At 38.2% G+C, this 15,044-nt stretch overlaps 1 protein-coding gene across 1 annotated transcript in view; it reads right to left on the bottom strand.

The window, feature by feature from the left end:
- Positions 1 to 15,044, bottom strand: part of flot2b (flotillin 2b) — a 36,222-nt gene that overhangs the window by 7,203 nt on the left and 13,975 nt on the right. The window contains exons 5-6 of the mRNA XM_021587936.2: positions 1,106 to 1,224; positions 537 to 650 (exon numbers count right to left, since the gene is read on the bottom strand). Coding sequence (XP_021443611.1) covers positions 537 to 650; positions 1,106 to 1,224 — 233 coding nt within the window. The remainder of the gene's footprint in view (positions 1 to 536; positions 651 to 1,105; positions 1,225 to 15,044) is intronic.

The raw sequence follows: 15,044 nt of genomic DNA, 5'->3' as shown, positions 1-15,044 counted from the left end.
TGTTTTTAAATCACTGATGAAGGATTTTGAGGCTGATTCCCTGACCTGTCAATGTTTTTAATTTGCTGTTTTATACTCTTGTGAATTCAATGGTTTTTACTAGATTACTTGTAGTTCTTCATGATGTCTGTCTGTCATTTTTTTGTAATGACTTGGTGCTGCCTATCTTGGCCAGGGCGCTCTTGAAAAATAGATTTTAATCTCAATGAGCCCTTCCTGGTTAAATAAAGGTTAAATAAAAGAAAACACCTGGTTTCAATCCCATCAATTACATGTTGTGTATTTAACCCCCTGTTACCCCTCATGTCTTTGTTGGTGATTGTTTGTTGTATGTTTTGTGCAAGTCATGTTCTGGTGTGTGACGGGTTTTCTACCCTTTTTATATTATTTTTGTATATATTGGTTTTCTGAGTTTTTTAGCATTTATTAAACTGCTCCATTTATACCAAGTTCACACTTCTGTGCCTGACTTCCCAGCCACCAGCACACACTCATTACTCCGCCCTCTGGAATGAATCAAGTTCATTGAATCTTACTCTTATCCCAGCATCCCTTTCTGCCTCTGCCACACCGATGTCTGCATCCCTCTGAACTGCTGCTGTCTGAGTTTTCCCCAGGGAGCTCAGGTAGTCCAGTTTATCATAGACATCCTACAACACACCCACACACACAAGCTCAGATTACAACACACAACCTGAGACACTTGAGGGAACAAAAATGTCAATAAAATGTCCAACAACATGTGATAACATCTAATTGATTGTAGCCCTTGCAGTGAAGAGCTGATAATTAAAAGTGGATCTCATTGATGGGGACTGTGACAGTCTAGGCTAATTCACAGCTATTAGAACTACTACCAGTCCACAGTCAATCATAATCAACAACGGTGAAGACTAGTTAATTGGAGTCGCCTCCCAATCAACATCATCCATTAAATTCCATAGGAAAACAAGCACCAATACCATGGAATGGAAAATATATATATATATTTTTAAAGTCACACGATAAACACAGCAAAGACAAAAACAACAACATTCGAAATATAAAAAAGGTGTGTTTAACTGCCTTTACCCTCCACTCTTCATGGCACCCCCAACAGACTCACCTTGATAGTGAAGCTGAGGATCTCGATGCCCATCCTGCCCACGTCGGGAGCTGCCACCTCCCTTACCAGCTGGGCAAACTTGTCCCTGTCCTGGTAGATTTGCTCCACTGTCAGTGTGCCTGTGGAGAGGGGAGAGCAGCAGAGCCCGTCAGTGTCTCTACAACACTGGATATAGACCCACTTCACTTACTGACTACTTTATTAAAGCTATCCCACATGGTTGTCAAATAATCACTGAAATTCATGGGTATTTACAAAGACAAAATGCATTGTTAAAAGCACAGATCTATAAAGTCGTCATCATCATATAGTAAAACATGATAAAAATCTCATAATACAGAACACATAATGTTTACTTTTTAATAGTGCAGTCTATATATTCTTGGATTTCATGTTTGTGGTTTTAGAAGTTACCAATGGTGGAAAAAGTACCCAACTGCCATACTTGAGTAAAAGTAAAGATACCTTAATCGAAAATGACAGGTAAAAGTCACCCAGTAAAATTTTACTTGAGTAAAAGTCTTTGGTTTAAAATATACTTAAATATCAAAAGTAAAAGTATAAATCATTTAAAATTCCTTAAATTAAGCAAACTGGTGGGCACCCTTTGTTTTTTGTTTTTTAATTTACAGAAAACCAAGGGCACACTACAACATTCAGATATCATTTACTAGTGACGGGCATTCCGGCTCTTTTCAGTGAGCTGGCTCGTTTGGCTCGGCTCAGCTCACCAAAAAGAGCTGGCTCTTTTGGCTCCCAAATAGCCCTTTAAAAAAATATATGTTTTGTATTTTTTCAAGTCAAACAGTTTGAGATACTATGACTATGATTGGTGTTAAAACAAGTCTAATTAAATTAAATCATACTCTACCTTAACCACAACGTATTTAAAAATGCATTGATTTGTTATGGAAAAGAATGCTATTAAACATTTGGGGATTTAAAGTATACATTTTGTATGTATATAAACAAAGTGCATATACATCTAATCATTCAAAACGAACACAATCTGAACAGTATAATAGAATATTGCACCATATCAAAGAAAAATAAATAACAATTTGCAGAACTGTAGCATCCCACAATGTAAAAAAAGATGCTATTACATGTGCATTTAAAGTTTAACTTTTTTAATGTATATAAACAGTGCATATAAATGTAACAAACAGATGCATTGACAATGGCCAGGGTAGAGATGATGGCATCATTTGACTAAGAAACCGCTTCAACATTTAAAATGTTGAATTCCAAGTTGTAGTGCAGTCTTGTTTAGGCCTCAGCTCAGGCTTCCCCATCTGGCGTTCAATGAAGTGAAAGTAAACGACATGTAAGAAGTGGTTATCCTTGACGTCCAGCACTCAGTGCAGTAGCTTTTTGGATTCTTTCCTGCACTGAAGCCTGTGTGCTCTCGTACAGTTGTGGAATAAGTGATTTTTAACGAGTTTTCCTGCTTGGAATTGTGTACATTGGATTTAGACTACTGCTATAATTTCTAAAACCTCTGTCATCCACGATCAAAAATGCCTGGAAATCGGTGGCAATCATTTTAGCCAATGCAATATCAATTTGGCCTTGTTTTGCTACGGACATAGACTTTGGCATAAACTGGTCCATAGAAGACTGCGTTGCTGTGGGTCGCGGAGTAGGCCTACTTGACTGAGTGGATACATCTCCACGTGTGGAAATGGCAAATTCTACACTGTGTACTAAAATTGTCTACATGATTAAAATGCATCTAAATGCTACTGTGCTTCCGATCCATTTTCCAGCTGTTGTTTTCACAGCTGTCCTTCCTCGCTCTCCTCGACTGCTAAGTGTGTGACTGAGTGAGTTGGCTTGGCCCTCCCTCACGCATCTTTGGTTCATTGGTTGACACTGCGTGTCTGATTATTTATATTATAGGTAAAGAATCCAAGCAGTACATCTCTCCACAATAGTGTAAAATCTTCATAAATGTGTTCAATTATAAATCTGCTGATATCTTGCCACAGTTTTCTTACATGAATACAATGCCAAAAAAGATGCAACACTGTTACTGGGTGGTCATTACAAAAGGAGCAATTTTAGTTGATGTTTTCCTTAAACTTCTTCATATAGTGGTTGGCAGGATAATATTTATGAATAATTTTAAAGGAAACTTCCTTAATTTTGTTAACAAGTAGGTATGTGTGTGGCAACATCCAAACTTTTTTCCAACCGATATTATCAATAAATTAAATTCCAATAAGGCATGACATACAACATCCTGCTGAAACAAGGTTCGTATCTCTCTGTTGTTGAATGGACCAAAAGAGAAACAAATCTTTCCTACTGATGAGTCAACAGGGTCAACAGAAGGTAGGCTCTGAGGGTCAGGTCTTGACATGTTCCTGAATAATAAAGCAACACCTGAGGGAATGGCACCTAAAACAATTGCAAAATCTTTAGGTGTTACAGGGACCTTGTAAAGTGATAAGAATTCCTTATAACTGAGTAAAATACCCTCTGCATTTACCAGTTGGCTCACCAATAGGATATTATTTCGGAACCAATATTATAAAAACAAAGAAGTATTTTTATACAATATATCCCAATTATTCCATGTGTGGAGAAAAAATATGCTTATAAATTAAGGACCATGACAAGAAAACCTGCCGGTGAAAAGCAGAAACTTTCACTGAAACTTTGTCAATATTATAATTGCAAACCAACATGAAGTTAAGGCCACCAAAAGTAGAGAAGACATGATGAGGAATAAAATTCCACATAGAAGTGGGGATTCTTAGGGATTGTTTTATCCAATTGATCTTAAGTATTATTTAAGGTAATAAAGTCCAGAAAATTCAGCCCATCATTCTCATAAGTGTTCATTACAACAGTTTTCATAATGTAATGGGTACGGTTTCTGCACAGAAAGTTGAAAAGCATCTGGTCTATTGCCTTGCTTATTTTACTGTCAAGATAAATAGATAGAGCGCCATATGTTAGTGTAGAGAGACCTTCAGCCTTGGTTATTAGGACTTCCCTTTAAAAATAATTGTATTTTTTTAAAGATAAGAGCATTAAAATCTAGTAAGCCTCTAGACTTCTGATCCTTTGTAATGGTTATGCCTAAATATGTAAGTTCTTCTTTTACTGAAATACTATAATATGAAGGTGTCACACAATCTTTGACAGCCATGAGTTCACATTTATTAATGTTTAGATATAGACCAGACGCTTTGGAAAAGGATTGTATCACATTGATCGATATGGGAATTTGGTTAGCATCTTTCATAAAAAAGTGTAGTATCGTCAGCCAGCTTGCTTATAATAATTTCTTTACCAGCTATGGAAATACCTTGTACCTATTATTTAAAGAATTTGTAAAAGTTGGGTGATTAATAAAAACAGGTACGGAGAGATAGGACAACCTTGCCTAATTCCTCTCTAACTCAAATCTAGGTGAGGTGCCATATTTCAATTTGATAGAGCTGTTACCATTTGTATAGAGAGTCATAATAGCCTTAAAGAAAAATACCCAAAGCCAAGTCTCTCAAGGGAGTGGAGGAGGAACTGACGCTCTACTGTGTCAAATGCTTTAAAAAAAATCTAAAAAATAATATGAAGCTATCCTCGGTTATTAGGTCTGAGTAGTCAAGTATGTCTAATACTAGTCTGACATTGTTAGAAATATGTCTGTTCCTCATAAAGCCAGACTGCAAGTAGTATAGTCATTATTAAGAAGACAAATTGGACGCCAGTTATCGATGAGCAGCACTTCTTGTTTAGGCGTAGGTATCAGTGTTATTAACCCCTGACTCATTGTAGGAGGGAGAACATTATTTTTAATACTCTCTAAAAAAGACTTCAAATAGGAAGGGAGCTACTTGTTCAGAAAATCATTTGTAAAATTCTGATGTAATTCCATCAACACCTGGTGATTTATTGTTCTGTAGATGTTTGATAGACTCTATAATCTCTTCAACTTTGATGGGTTCATCACACTGTTTAGATTATATGTCACTGAATGAACATTATTCAGTTAGTCAAAAAACATATCTGTCGATTCCTGACAGTACATAGAGCTATACAATTTTCTGTAAACATTGCTACAGTATTTAGAGATTCATTTTTGGTCATCTGTAATAACACCATCAATGTTTAACGTATGGATAGTGTTATTTGTAGAGTGAAATTTCTCAAGTCTAAAGAAATGGGATGAATTCTGTTCTCCCTCCTCAATCCATTTTTCCCTAGATCTAATAAAGGCTCCTTCTGCTTTTAATCTATATATATTATCCAGTTTATTTTGTAACTCAATCAGTTCCATCTTCTCCTCCCCCGAGAGGCTGGCTGGGGACCTCTAAGAAAGGGAAGATATCTTAATGATCACCTTTTCCTCCTCAACTCTTCTGGTCTTAGCAAGATTACTACCATATTTTCTAAGGTATTTGGACACCTCAAATTTAAAGAGCTCCCAGTTCTTGCAATAAGAATTTTCTCCACAAGCCCTTTCCCAAAAGTGTGAAAGCAGATCTTTAACCTCAAACTTAACTATATCATTATTTAATAATGAGCTATTTTGCTTCCAGTAGAAAGCTCTACCAAGGTTAGTATCAGGGGTAAATATTTTGATATCAATGTAAATGGTCCTATGGTCTGTGAGGGGAGTAGTACAAATATTTGTAGTAACACACTCACTATCAATACATTTGGATATAAGCCAAAAATCTATTCTGGGTTGTCTGGAACCTGTTTTGTTACTCCAAGTGAATGATCTATCGGCCAGAAACCTCTCTCCCCATATATCAGTAAGATGAAACGTTTCCATAAAAAGCATTAAACCCAAATTCTGATTGGTTGGCCTACCTGGAGACCATCTATCAGTTTAATTATCTATAGAAATGTTAAGGTATCCTCCTATCAATAATAACGAATTTGGAAATTTAGATAACCAATTAAGTATATGTTACTCTATAGATTCAAGCAACTCATCATTCTCATGTTTGGTGTTGTACCCGTAGAAGTTTACAGTAATGAGCATAATGTCACAACTGATCACAAGACAAATAAAGTGACCAAAGGGGTATAATATAACTAAAGTTATTTTTCATTGTAGTGACACCAACGGAGCATTCAGATCCATGGGAAAGCCAAATATCGTTGCCCCCTCTGACCTCCAGAAGTTGGCATCAGCAGAAATTGAGTGACTCTTGAGTGACTCTTGAAAAAAGCAAAAATCTGTTCGAAATTGTTTAGCAAATAAAAATAAGGCCTTTTGCTTCACATTGTTTCATAACCATCTAGCATTAAGATAAACTATAGACAAAGACAAAACAAAGAGTATATACAAGTATAAACTGTAGTAAGATTAGTCAAAAATGTAGGCGCAGTGAACGTAAGGGATAAGGAACCGAGATATGCACCATTTAAGTAAACTTAAAGTGAAAATAGCTTATTCCATAAACTCTGAGCTAGATGTTATCCGGCTTTTGAAATTCAACTCAACTGAAAATTATGTTCAAGACCAAACCAAGGGTTCGAAGAGACTAAAAACCCTCTTTAGTGTAATCAGGAACTATTCTGAGAAATAAAATACAAAATAATTTTTAAAAAAAATTGAAAAAAAAGGGTACCTACTATTTTAAGTGAATATGAAAACTGATCATAAAACAATTGAATAAAAAATGTTTTACATATACATGTTCCTAAGACCTTTTTCACTTGGAAATAAGTATTAATAACTTAATAGAACAATAACTGTGTAATGTCAGAGCAGACCTGTATGCCCTTTAAAACAGTATCTTAGTTACTGTATACATAAACAATAAATACAACTTTCAGTCTTCTTCGTAAGTTTGTAAACAAAATAGGCCTTCTGGTCATACAAGAACAAACTAATAAATTGAAGTAACTGAGTATTCCGAAAAATAGTCACCTGATGCTTGTTAGGTAAAGTTAAACAATACAAGATAAATGAGAATACCATGGTCAAAACCATCAGTCTGTTCTTTCTGGTGAGATTTTAGGGAGGAATATGGATTTCTGAACCGTTGATGAAGCCTCGTCCTCCGATGAAGTAAGCAGCATTTCCCTAATTTCGTGCTTTCTTGATCGTTGGCCACAATTTGTTCCTTCTTTCTATGTCCTCCGGGCTGAGATGTTCGGCGAAACGCATACCATGGCTCTGAAGGAAGGTGTTTTTCCTAACAGCTTTCCAGACAGCATCCCTGTAGAATCTGACAGTGAAGAGGATGATGATACCCCTCGGTCTTGAATCGTTTTGCTGTTGCTTCTTGCCGAGGCGATGCACAACATCGGTGGTATCACCAACTTTATTTTTCTCTGCAGGCATAACTTCTTGGCAGATGCGGATAGCCTCTCCTCGCACATCCTCATTCTCCACCTCTGGCACGCCGTAGTCTCAGGTTCCATCTTCTTGTGTATTGTTCCAGATCAGTGAGACGTCTATGCTGCCCTCCCAAGCAATAAGGCAGTAACAGCTCATAGAGCGGAACTGAGAAAAATGTCTTCAAAGTTTTTTTTAATTGTCCAGCCAAATGAATTCTAGGGTGATTATTGGAGAAGTAATTATCTGTTGCCTTACTATGAGTAAATTTTTTATTAATGTTGACCCTGACCCTTAAACGGCAGTTACTGCCTTCTTCCTTGGCATGATACGTTATAAATTGCAGGGTAATACCTAAGCAAAGAGCCGGATCTGCCATTTTCATTTGAAAGTTTACTATACTTCTCATTTATGCTATTAATACAAGAGCAGTGTAATTACTGACAGTGTAACAGAGTTGAAACTGCATCCTTTGTGTCTGCCACTAAGATACCAGTTACATTTACTTAGAGATGTAGGTTCTGCATCAGTCACATTACATACCGTGTTTGACAAGTAGCCCATGTCTTGTTATAAGAATAAATGTGAAAAGCAGCATTGCAATTGTTTGAATTACATGAAATTATTACCTGTCTTTTAATATATAATGATGGAACATGATAGAAGTATGATGTAGGGTAATACAAATGATAAAAAATGACCATGAGTTTGCTAATAAAAAATATATATTTATTTTTTCAAATGACACTTTTGAATGAATAAATAACAGCTTTAAGAATACATTGTAAACATATTTACATGTTCATAATAGGACCCAAATTCCATTTAGCTTCAAATGATAAAAATGAAATGTAACTTCAGCATTTTAAGTAAAACTTCTTCAGTGCTCTTCCATATCACTCCTCATCAATGCTGTTCACAGCCAAGGCATTCCAGAACTGCCTTCGATTTGCAGGCATCAGAGGACACATTTTGGTGATTATGTCCATCTTCTTGGACTCTATGTGTACGTAGTGTCGAGGGTGTCTCTAGTGACTTTCTTCATGATGAAGTCAAGCTCCAAAGTCCTTTTCTTCATGGGAGACTTTGTAGAAGAGGCTCCTGGATCCACACCTCAACTGGATCTCAGCCATCTCTTCCAGCTTTGGTGCTGCTGCCTTCTTCAGCTTGACGATGGAATTGCCAGCTTTCCATGATAGGATGTTTTCCTTTTTCATTTCGACCACCTCCACCTTGCCTAAATTGGAAGTAGCGACCACATAGAGGAAGTCCCTGAAGTCGTACACAACACCTCTGGGTCGAGCTTTCATTTCCTGTTCCATGAAAGTGTGTCCTGGCTCGAAGAACTTGAGGGTGATGTCCTGCATCAAAGTTGAGTCAGCATTGACAACACTCCCCAGTGATGTTAGGAGGCACCAGTTTTTGTTTTGAGAAGTACAGTTATCCACCCAATACACTGCATGCTTGACATCTCTCTCCCTCTCCAGTGCTGTTACGTTCATGTTCAATTTGCTCGCTGGAGCCTTCTTTCCCCTCTGATCCTTTGGTGGAATCAGTTTGGTGGTGATTGACTTGCCCATCATTGTGACAGTCATTTTTGGGGTGGTAGCCCAATGTAAAAAGAAACACTTTGCACACCTGTTGTGCAGAACCGCTCTGGTTTGGAAGATGGTACAGAAACGACCTGCAGCGTCGACTGTCAGCACCAACAGTGATATTTTTCTTAGATTGCTGTACCACCATGTGGAAGATCCATGTCCTCTTCTCCCATATTTCCTTTCGCCTACCCTCTGAAATATTCTGAGTACATTGCCTATTGCATTTCGGACCACATGGCTTACCAATTGGTGGAATCTTGGATTTCTTGTTTGATAGGCTGAAGGTGGATGATAATCTTCATCATTGGCAATTGATGTCTCATCTGATAGACTGATGTTTAAGGAGTCAGAGACCACCCACTGGTTCTCTATTTCTTCAAACAGTGTTGACACCGAATTCAGTTATAGATCACAAATCTTTGTTGGAATGTGGCCCTCAAACTCAACTGAAATAAATCGAGCAAATAATCAGGAACATGCATCCTAATGATTCTATTCTGTCATGGATTATAATAATTACTGACATTTTGTGGTGTGCAAACGTTTGATCATAATCCTTTTCAGTTATTCTATAATACAGGATATAAAATGTCGATTTTATTTTGTGCAAACATTAGAATAAATTCACTGTCATACATCAGTTCATCTATTAATTTCATATCTGCTCCCATTTGTATTTACAAATACAAAAAAATTGCATGGATGGACATTGACAGGAATAAAACCTAGTATTGACGTGGTTGTACTGTCCTAATGCACCCTCACGTGGCAACTTTGATCCGCACAGATACTTATTATCTAGACCACAGGGATTGGTGGAAGTCATGCAAAACTGTTTTTTCTGCATTCATGTAATGATGGCACTGAAGCAGACACATTGAGCACACATTTGGCATGTCAAAGCTTGTTGTACTAATTACATATGCCACCAACAAAGGTGATGGATACAATTTGGGATTTTAACTTTCCTGACTGGGACAGTCACACAATACTGGAATATAAAAGAAAACCAGAAACGAGTGTGCATGGCTTTTGACAATTCAGTATGGGGTGCACGTCCAACTGGGGTGCACATCCAACTGACTGTCGGTGTGTATGGTGTAACGTTACGGATTCGAATAACCCATGGAATGTCACAATACAACTAGGGATTATATTAATTCTAGGTATAATAGATTGAAGCTAGTATAAACTGCTGATAATCTCTTATGGGAGCATGTAGCACAAATCTATTGCTTCATGCTAATGCTAGCTAGGTTGGTTTTGACGTTTTGGAAGGGGCGTGTCAGTTTTAGCTAGATGGCTGTCACTGGCTAGAAATAGTGTATAAGGTGTACTGATTCAAAGAAACCATCAGATGAAATTTCAGAATATAAATTCATTAAACAGCTAATAGATTGAAGTTAGTATCAATTGCAGATCTCCTCTTATGAGAGCAGGTAGCATTGTTAATCTATGCTCGCTAGCTAGTTAATCTTGCTAGCTAGCTAATTTATTTTGATCTCAGATCTACTTAGCTAGCTAGTTATTACCAGTATCTGGATGTCAGCGTTTCAGAGCAAGTTCAACCATCATTTTCCCCCGGGAATGCTGTGCCCTGGTGTTGTATCCCTAGATTAGTAAAGTATGTGTTTGTAGCTGTCAGTCAGTGATGCAATCAAACCTTTATGACACTATCAGAATATAATGATATGATACCAAGCGAAAACGCAGTAACTGCAGCCAAGGGCAGGTTGAAATCAAGCTAAAACCTTGGTTTCACAGTAACTTTTTGTCATTAGTGCCAATATGACCCCCATTTTCTCCAAAACACAATAGAGGCAGGATACTTGTCCACATGATTAAGCATGCATTTAACGTAACAAAAATTACTTTAACCTCTCTAGGGTAGGGGGCAGCATTCGGAATTTTGGATGAAAAGCATGCCCAAATTAAACGGCCTGCTACTCGGGCCCAGAAGATATGGTATGCATATAACTGGTAGATTTTGATAGAAAACAATCTAAAGTTTCCAAAACTGTTAAAACAGTGTCTGTGAGTATAACAGAACTGATTTAGCAGGTGAAAACCTGAGAAAAATCCATTCAGGAAGTAGTTTTTTTTGTGGTTTTGTAGTTTTCTATTCAATGCCATTACAGTATCCATTGACTTAAGACTCCATTTGCAGTTCCTATGCCTCCCACTAGATGTCAACAGTCTTTAGAAATCGTTTCAGGCTTGTATTCTTATGAGGGAGTAAGACCAGTCTGAACGAGTGGACCCTAACGTGACGCAGAGTTTTTTCAGGCGCATGTGCATTTCTTGTTTATCTTTTATATTGACAACATTATTGTCCGGTTGAAATATTAGATAATTTAGGCTAAAAAACAACCTGAGGATTGAATATAAACATCGTTTGACATGTTTCTATGAACTTTACGGATACAATTTGGATTTTTTGTCTGTTTTGACTGAGTTTGAACCTGTGGATTACTGAAGAAAACGCGCTAACAAAACTGAGGTTTTTGGATATAAAGAGACTTCATCGAACAAAAGGAACATTTATTGAATAAATGAATGTCTTCTGATTGCCACCATATGAAGATCATCAAAGGTATGGGATTCATTTTATCTATATTTCTGAGTTTTGTAACGCTTCTGCTTGGCTGGTTACTGTTTGTAATAATTTGTCAACTGGGCTATGTTTTGGGCTATGTATGTTCTGGGCTAGGTATGCTTTCGCCGAAAAGCATTTTATAAATATGACACTGTGGTTGGTTTAACAAGAAGTTAATCTTTAAACCTATGTAAAATATGTTTTGTATTCTGAATTTTTATAATGAGCATTTCTGTAATTGAATTTGGCGCTCTGCAACCTCACTGGATGTTGGCCAGATGGGACGCTAGCGTCCCACATTTTATTTTTTTTAAATTTTTTTTTTATTTTACTTTTATTTAACCAGGCAAGTCAGTTAAGAACAAATTCTTATTTTCAATGACGGCCTGGGAACAGTGGGTTAACTGCCTGTTCAGGGGCAGAACGACAGATTTGTACCTTGTCAGCTCGGGGGTTTGAACTCACAACCTTCCGGTTACTAGTCCAACGCTCTAACCACTAGGCTACCCTACCGCCCCATACCCTGGAGAGGTTAACTCATTTTCGACCAAATGAGCAGTTACTGCCTTTTTGCTTTGGAGGGCAGTATGGTAGACATTGTTATTCTTTCCCACACTTTTTTCAACTTTTGCCACTCATTTTCACATCTTTGATTTCACCACATGCTAACTCGTCTTTTTCAAGCCTTCGATAACTATGGTGTTCGCGCCTACCATTTTCTCAATGGCGTCAGAACTTGGAGTTGATGAGTAAGGAAAGGGTAGCCACGATGTCAGAGTTCATGTTGGGTTTTTTGGAGGGTGGAGGTTTGCACAGAGTAACCGGTAAAGAGGGGAATTTGTCATCTTCAACAGCATGATATTATCCATAGGGCAAGCGTAGTTATGGCAGTTGTCTATAAGCACGTTTCTCTCTTGTTGATTAGCAATAGAACAGTTAGCTCCTTCCTTTCTTTTTTTTGTCACGACTTCGCATGGACATGCTGAAATAAATGATCAAATTCTTATTCCAGTCACAGGAAAGTTCTTATATCTTGAACAATAAAAACAGTAATAGTAATGACTGTAAACGTGTTTTTTTTCCACAATCTTTCTGAAATTTGGTGCGGAGCACGGTCAAAAGCGTCTGTTCAAGCCACCGTCTTGGCCTCCCCCCCTCCGGGAGATGGTTCTCCCAGATGCAGTGTTAGTTTTCAAGTTGCTAGATACTGCCTGTCTGGATGGTAAGGAGAAACAGTTGGCTTTGACTGTTTGTAAAGTGCTGACTTTTGCGTCAATGAAGTCGGCACTAAAAATAATTTTGGGTGAAAAGACGTCTGTGGCGCCAATAACAGATGGAATGCAAGTGAGTGAAGCAGCATATTACACTGGTCAGCAGAGAAAAGGCGCCAAAAAGTAACGTTCTCAAGACAACCTGACGAGGGCGCCATTGCTCGGCACAAATCCACTGGACAGATGGAAGGAGATCAAAATGTGTTATTTGTCAAAGCAATTACCATTGGGTTAATGACTGTCATAAAAATGAACAAGTTAAACTAACAGAGGAAAAAGTAAACAGAGAGAGCAGTGTAACATTACACTGTTTTCAAACCAATCTGCTTCTGAGATCTTTATAGTTGAATCCTTAGGATCTGCTGTGATTGATACTGCATGTACACGCACAGTGTGTGGTGCTAAATGGCTTGATAGCTATGTCAGTGAACTAAATATAAAATAAGTACACAATATGATTGACACACCAAGCAACAGAGCTTTCAAATTTGGAGATGGGAGAATCGTCCATTCTACCGAAAGTTAAGATACCAGCAACAATTGGTCAGATTAAGTGTCACATTGAAACAGAGGTGGTCACTACAGATATCCCCTTACTATTAAGCAAAGCTTCCTTAAAGAAGGCAGAGGCTGTACTAGACATAAAAAATTACAAGGCAGTGATGTTTAAACAACCAGTGACCCTTGAACTTACTACCTCAGGCCACTATTGTGTAAACATTTTAGACAAAGACGTCACACAGAGCGCTAGGAGATTCTGACACTCACAGAGAACATGAACACAAACGAAAAACAAAGTATTGTTAAACAGTTTGGACATGCTACAGTTGACAGACGTCAGAAATTACTCAGCAGTTCTGGGAATAATGAGAGTATTTCCATTCTACAGCAGATAGTTAACAGTTGTGAGACATGTCAGAAATAAAGCAAAGCTAAGCCCAGACTAGCTTTTGGTTTGCCACTGGCTTCCAAGTACAGTCGTGGCCAAAAGTTTTGAGAATGACACAAATATTAATTTTCACAACGTCTGCTGCTTCAGTGTCTTTAGATATGTTTTGTCAGATGTTACTATGGAATACTGAAGTATAATTACAAGCATTTCATAAGTGTCAAAGGCTTTTATTGAAAATTACATGAAGTTGATGCAAAGAGTCAATATTTGCAGTGCTGACCCTTTTTCAAGACCTCTGCAATCCGCCCTGGCATGCTGTCAATTAACTTCTGGGCCACATCCTGACTGATGGCAGCCCATTCTTGCATAATCAATGCTTGGAGTTTTTCAGAATTTGTGGGGTTTTGTTTGACCACCCGCCTCTTGAGGATTGACCACAAATTCTCAATGGGATTACGGTCTGGGGAGTTTCCTGGCCATGGACCCAAAACATTTATGTTTTGTTCCCCGAGCCACTTAGTTATCACTTTTGCCTTATGGCAAGGTGCTCCATCATGCTGGAAAAGGCATCAAACTGTTCCTGGATGGTTGGGAGAAGTTGCTCTTGGAGGATGTGTTAGTACCATTCTTTATTCATGGCTGTGTTCTTAGGCAAAATTGTGAGTGAGCCCACTCCCTTGGCTGAGAAGCAACCCCACACATGAATGGTCTCAGGATGCTTTAGTGTTGGCATGACACAGGACTGATGTTAGCGCTCACCTCGTCTTCTCCGGACAAGCTTTTTTCCAGATACCCCAAACAATCGGAAAGGGGATTCATCAGAGAAAATGACTTTACCCCAGTCCTCAGCAGTTCAATCCCTGTAACTTTAGCAGAATATCAGTCTGTCCCTGATGTTTTTCCTGGAGAGAAGTGGCTTCTTTGCTGCCCTTCTTGACACCAGGGCATCCTCCAAAAGTCTTCACCTCACTGTGTGCAGATGCACTCACACAAGCCTGCTGCCATTCCTGAGCAAGCTCTGTACTGGTGGTGCCCCGATACCACAGCTGAATCAATTTTAGGAGACGGTCCTGGAGCTAGATGGACTTTCTTGGGCTCCCTGAAGCTTTCTTCACAACAATTGAACCGCTCTCCTTGAAGTTCTTGATGATCCGATAAATGTTTGATTTAGGTGAAATATTACTGGCAGCAATATCTTTGCCTGCGAAGCCCTTTTTGTGCAAAGCAATGATGACGACACGTGTTTTCTTGCAGGTAACCATGGATGACAGA

This window comes from Oncorhynchus mykiss, chromosome 27 (assembly GCF_013265735.2).
Source record: "Oncorhynchus mykiss isolate Arlee chromosome 27, USDA_OmykA_1.1, whole genome shotgun sequence".
Classification (NCBI taxonomy): Eukaryota; Metazoa; Chordata; class Actinopteri; order Salmoniformes; family Salmonidae; genus Oncorhynchus; species Oncorhynchus mykiss.
Note: the sequence above shows the minus strand (reverse complement) of the source record. Positions and strands in the feature narration are given on the sequence as shown.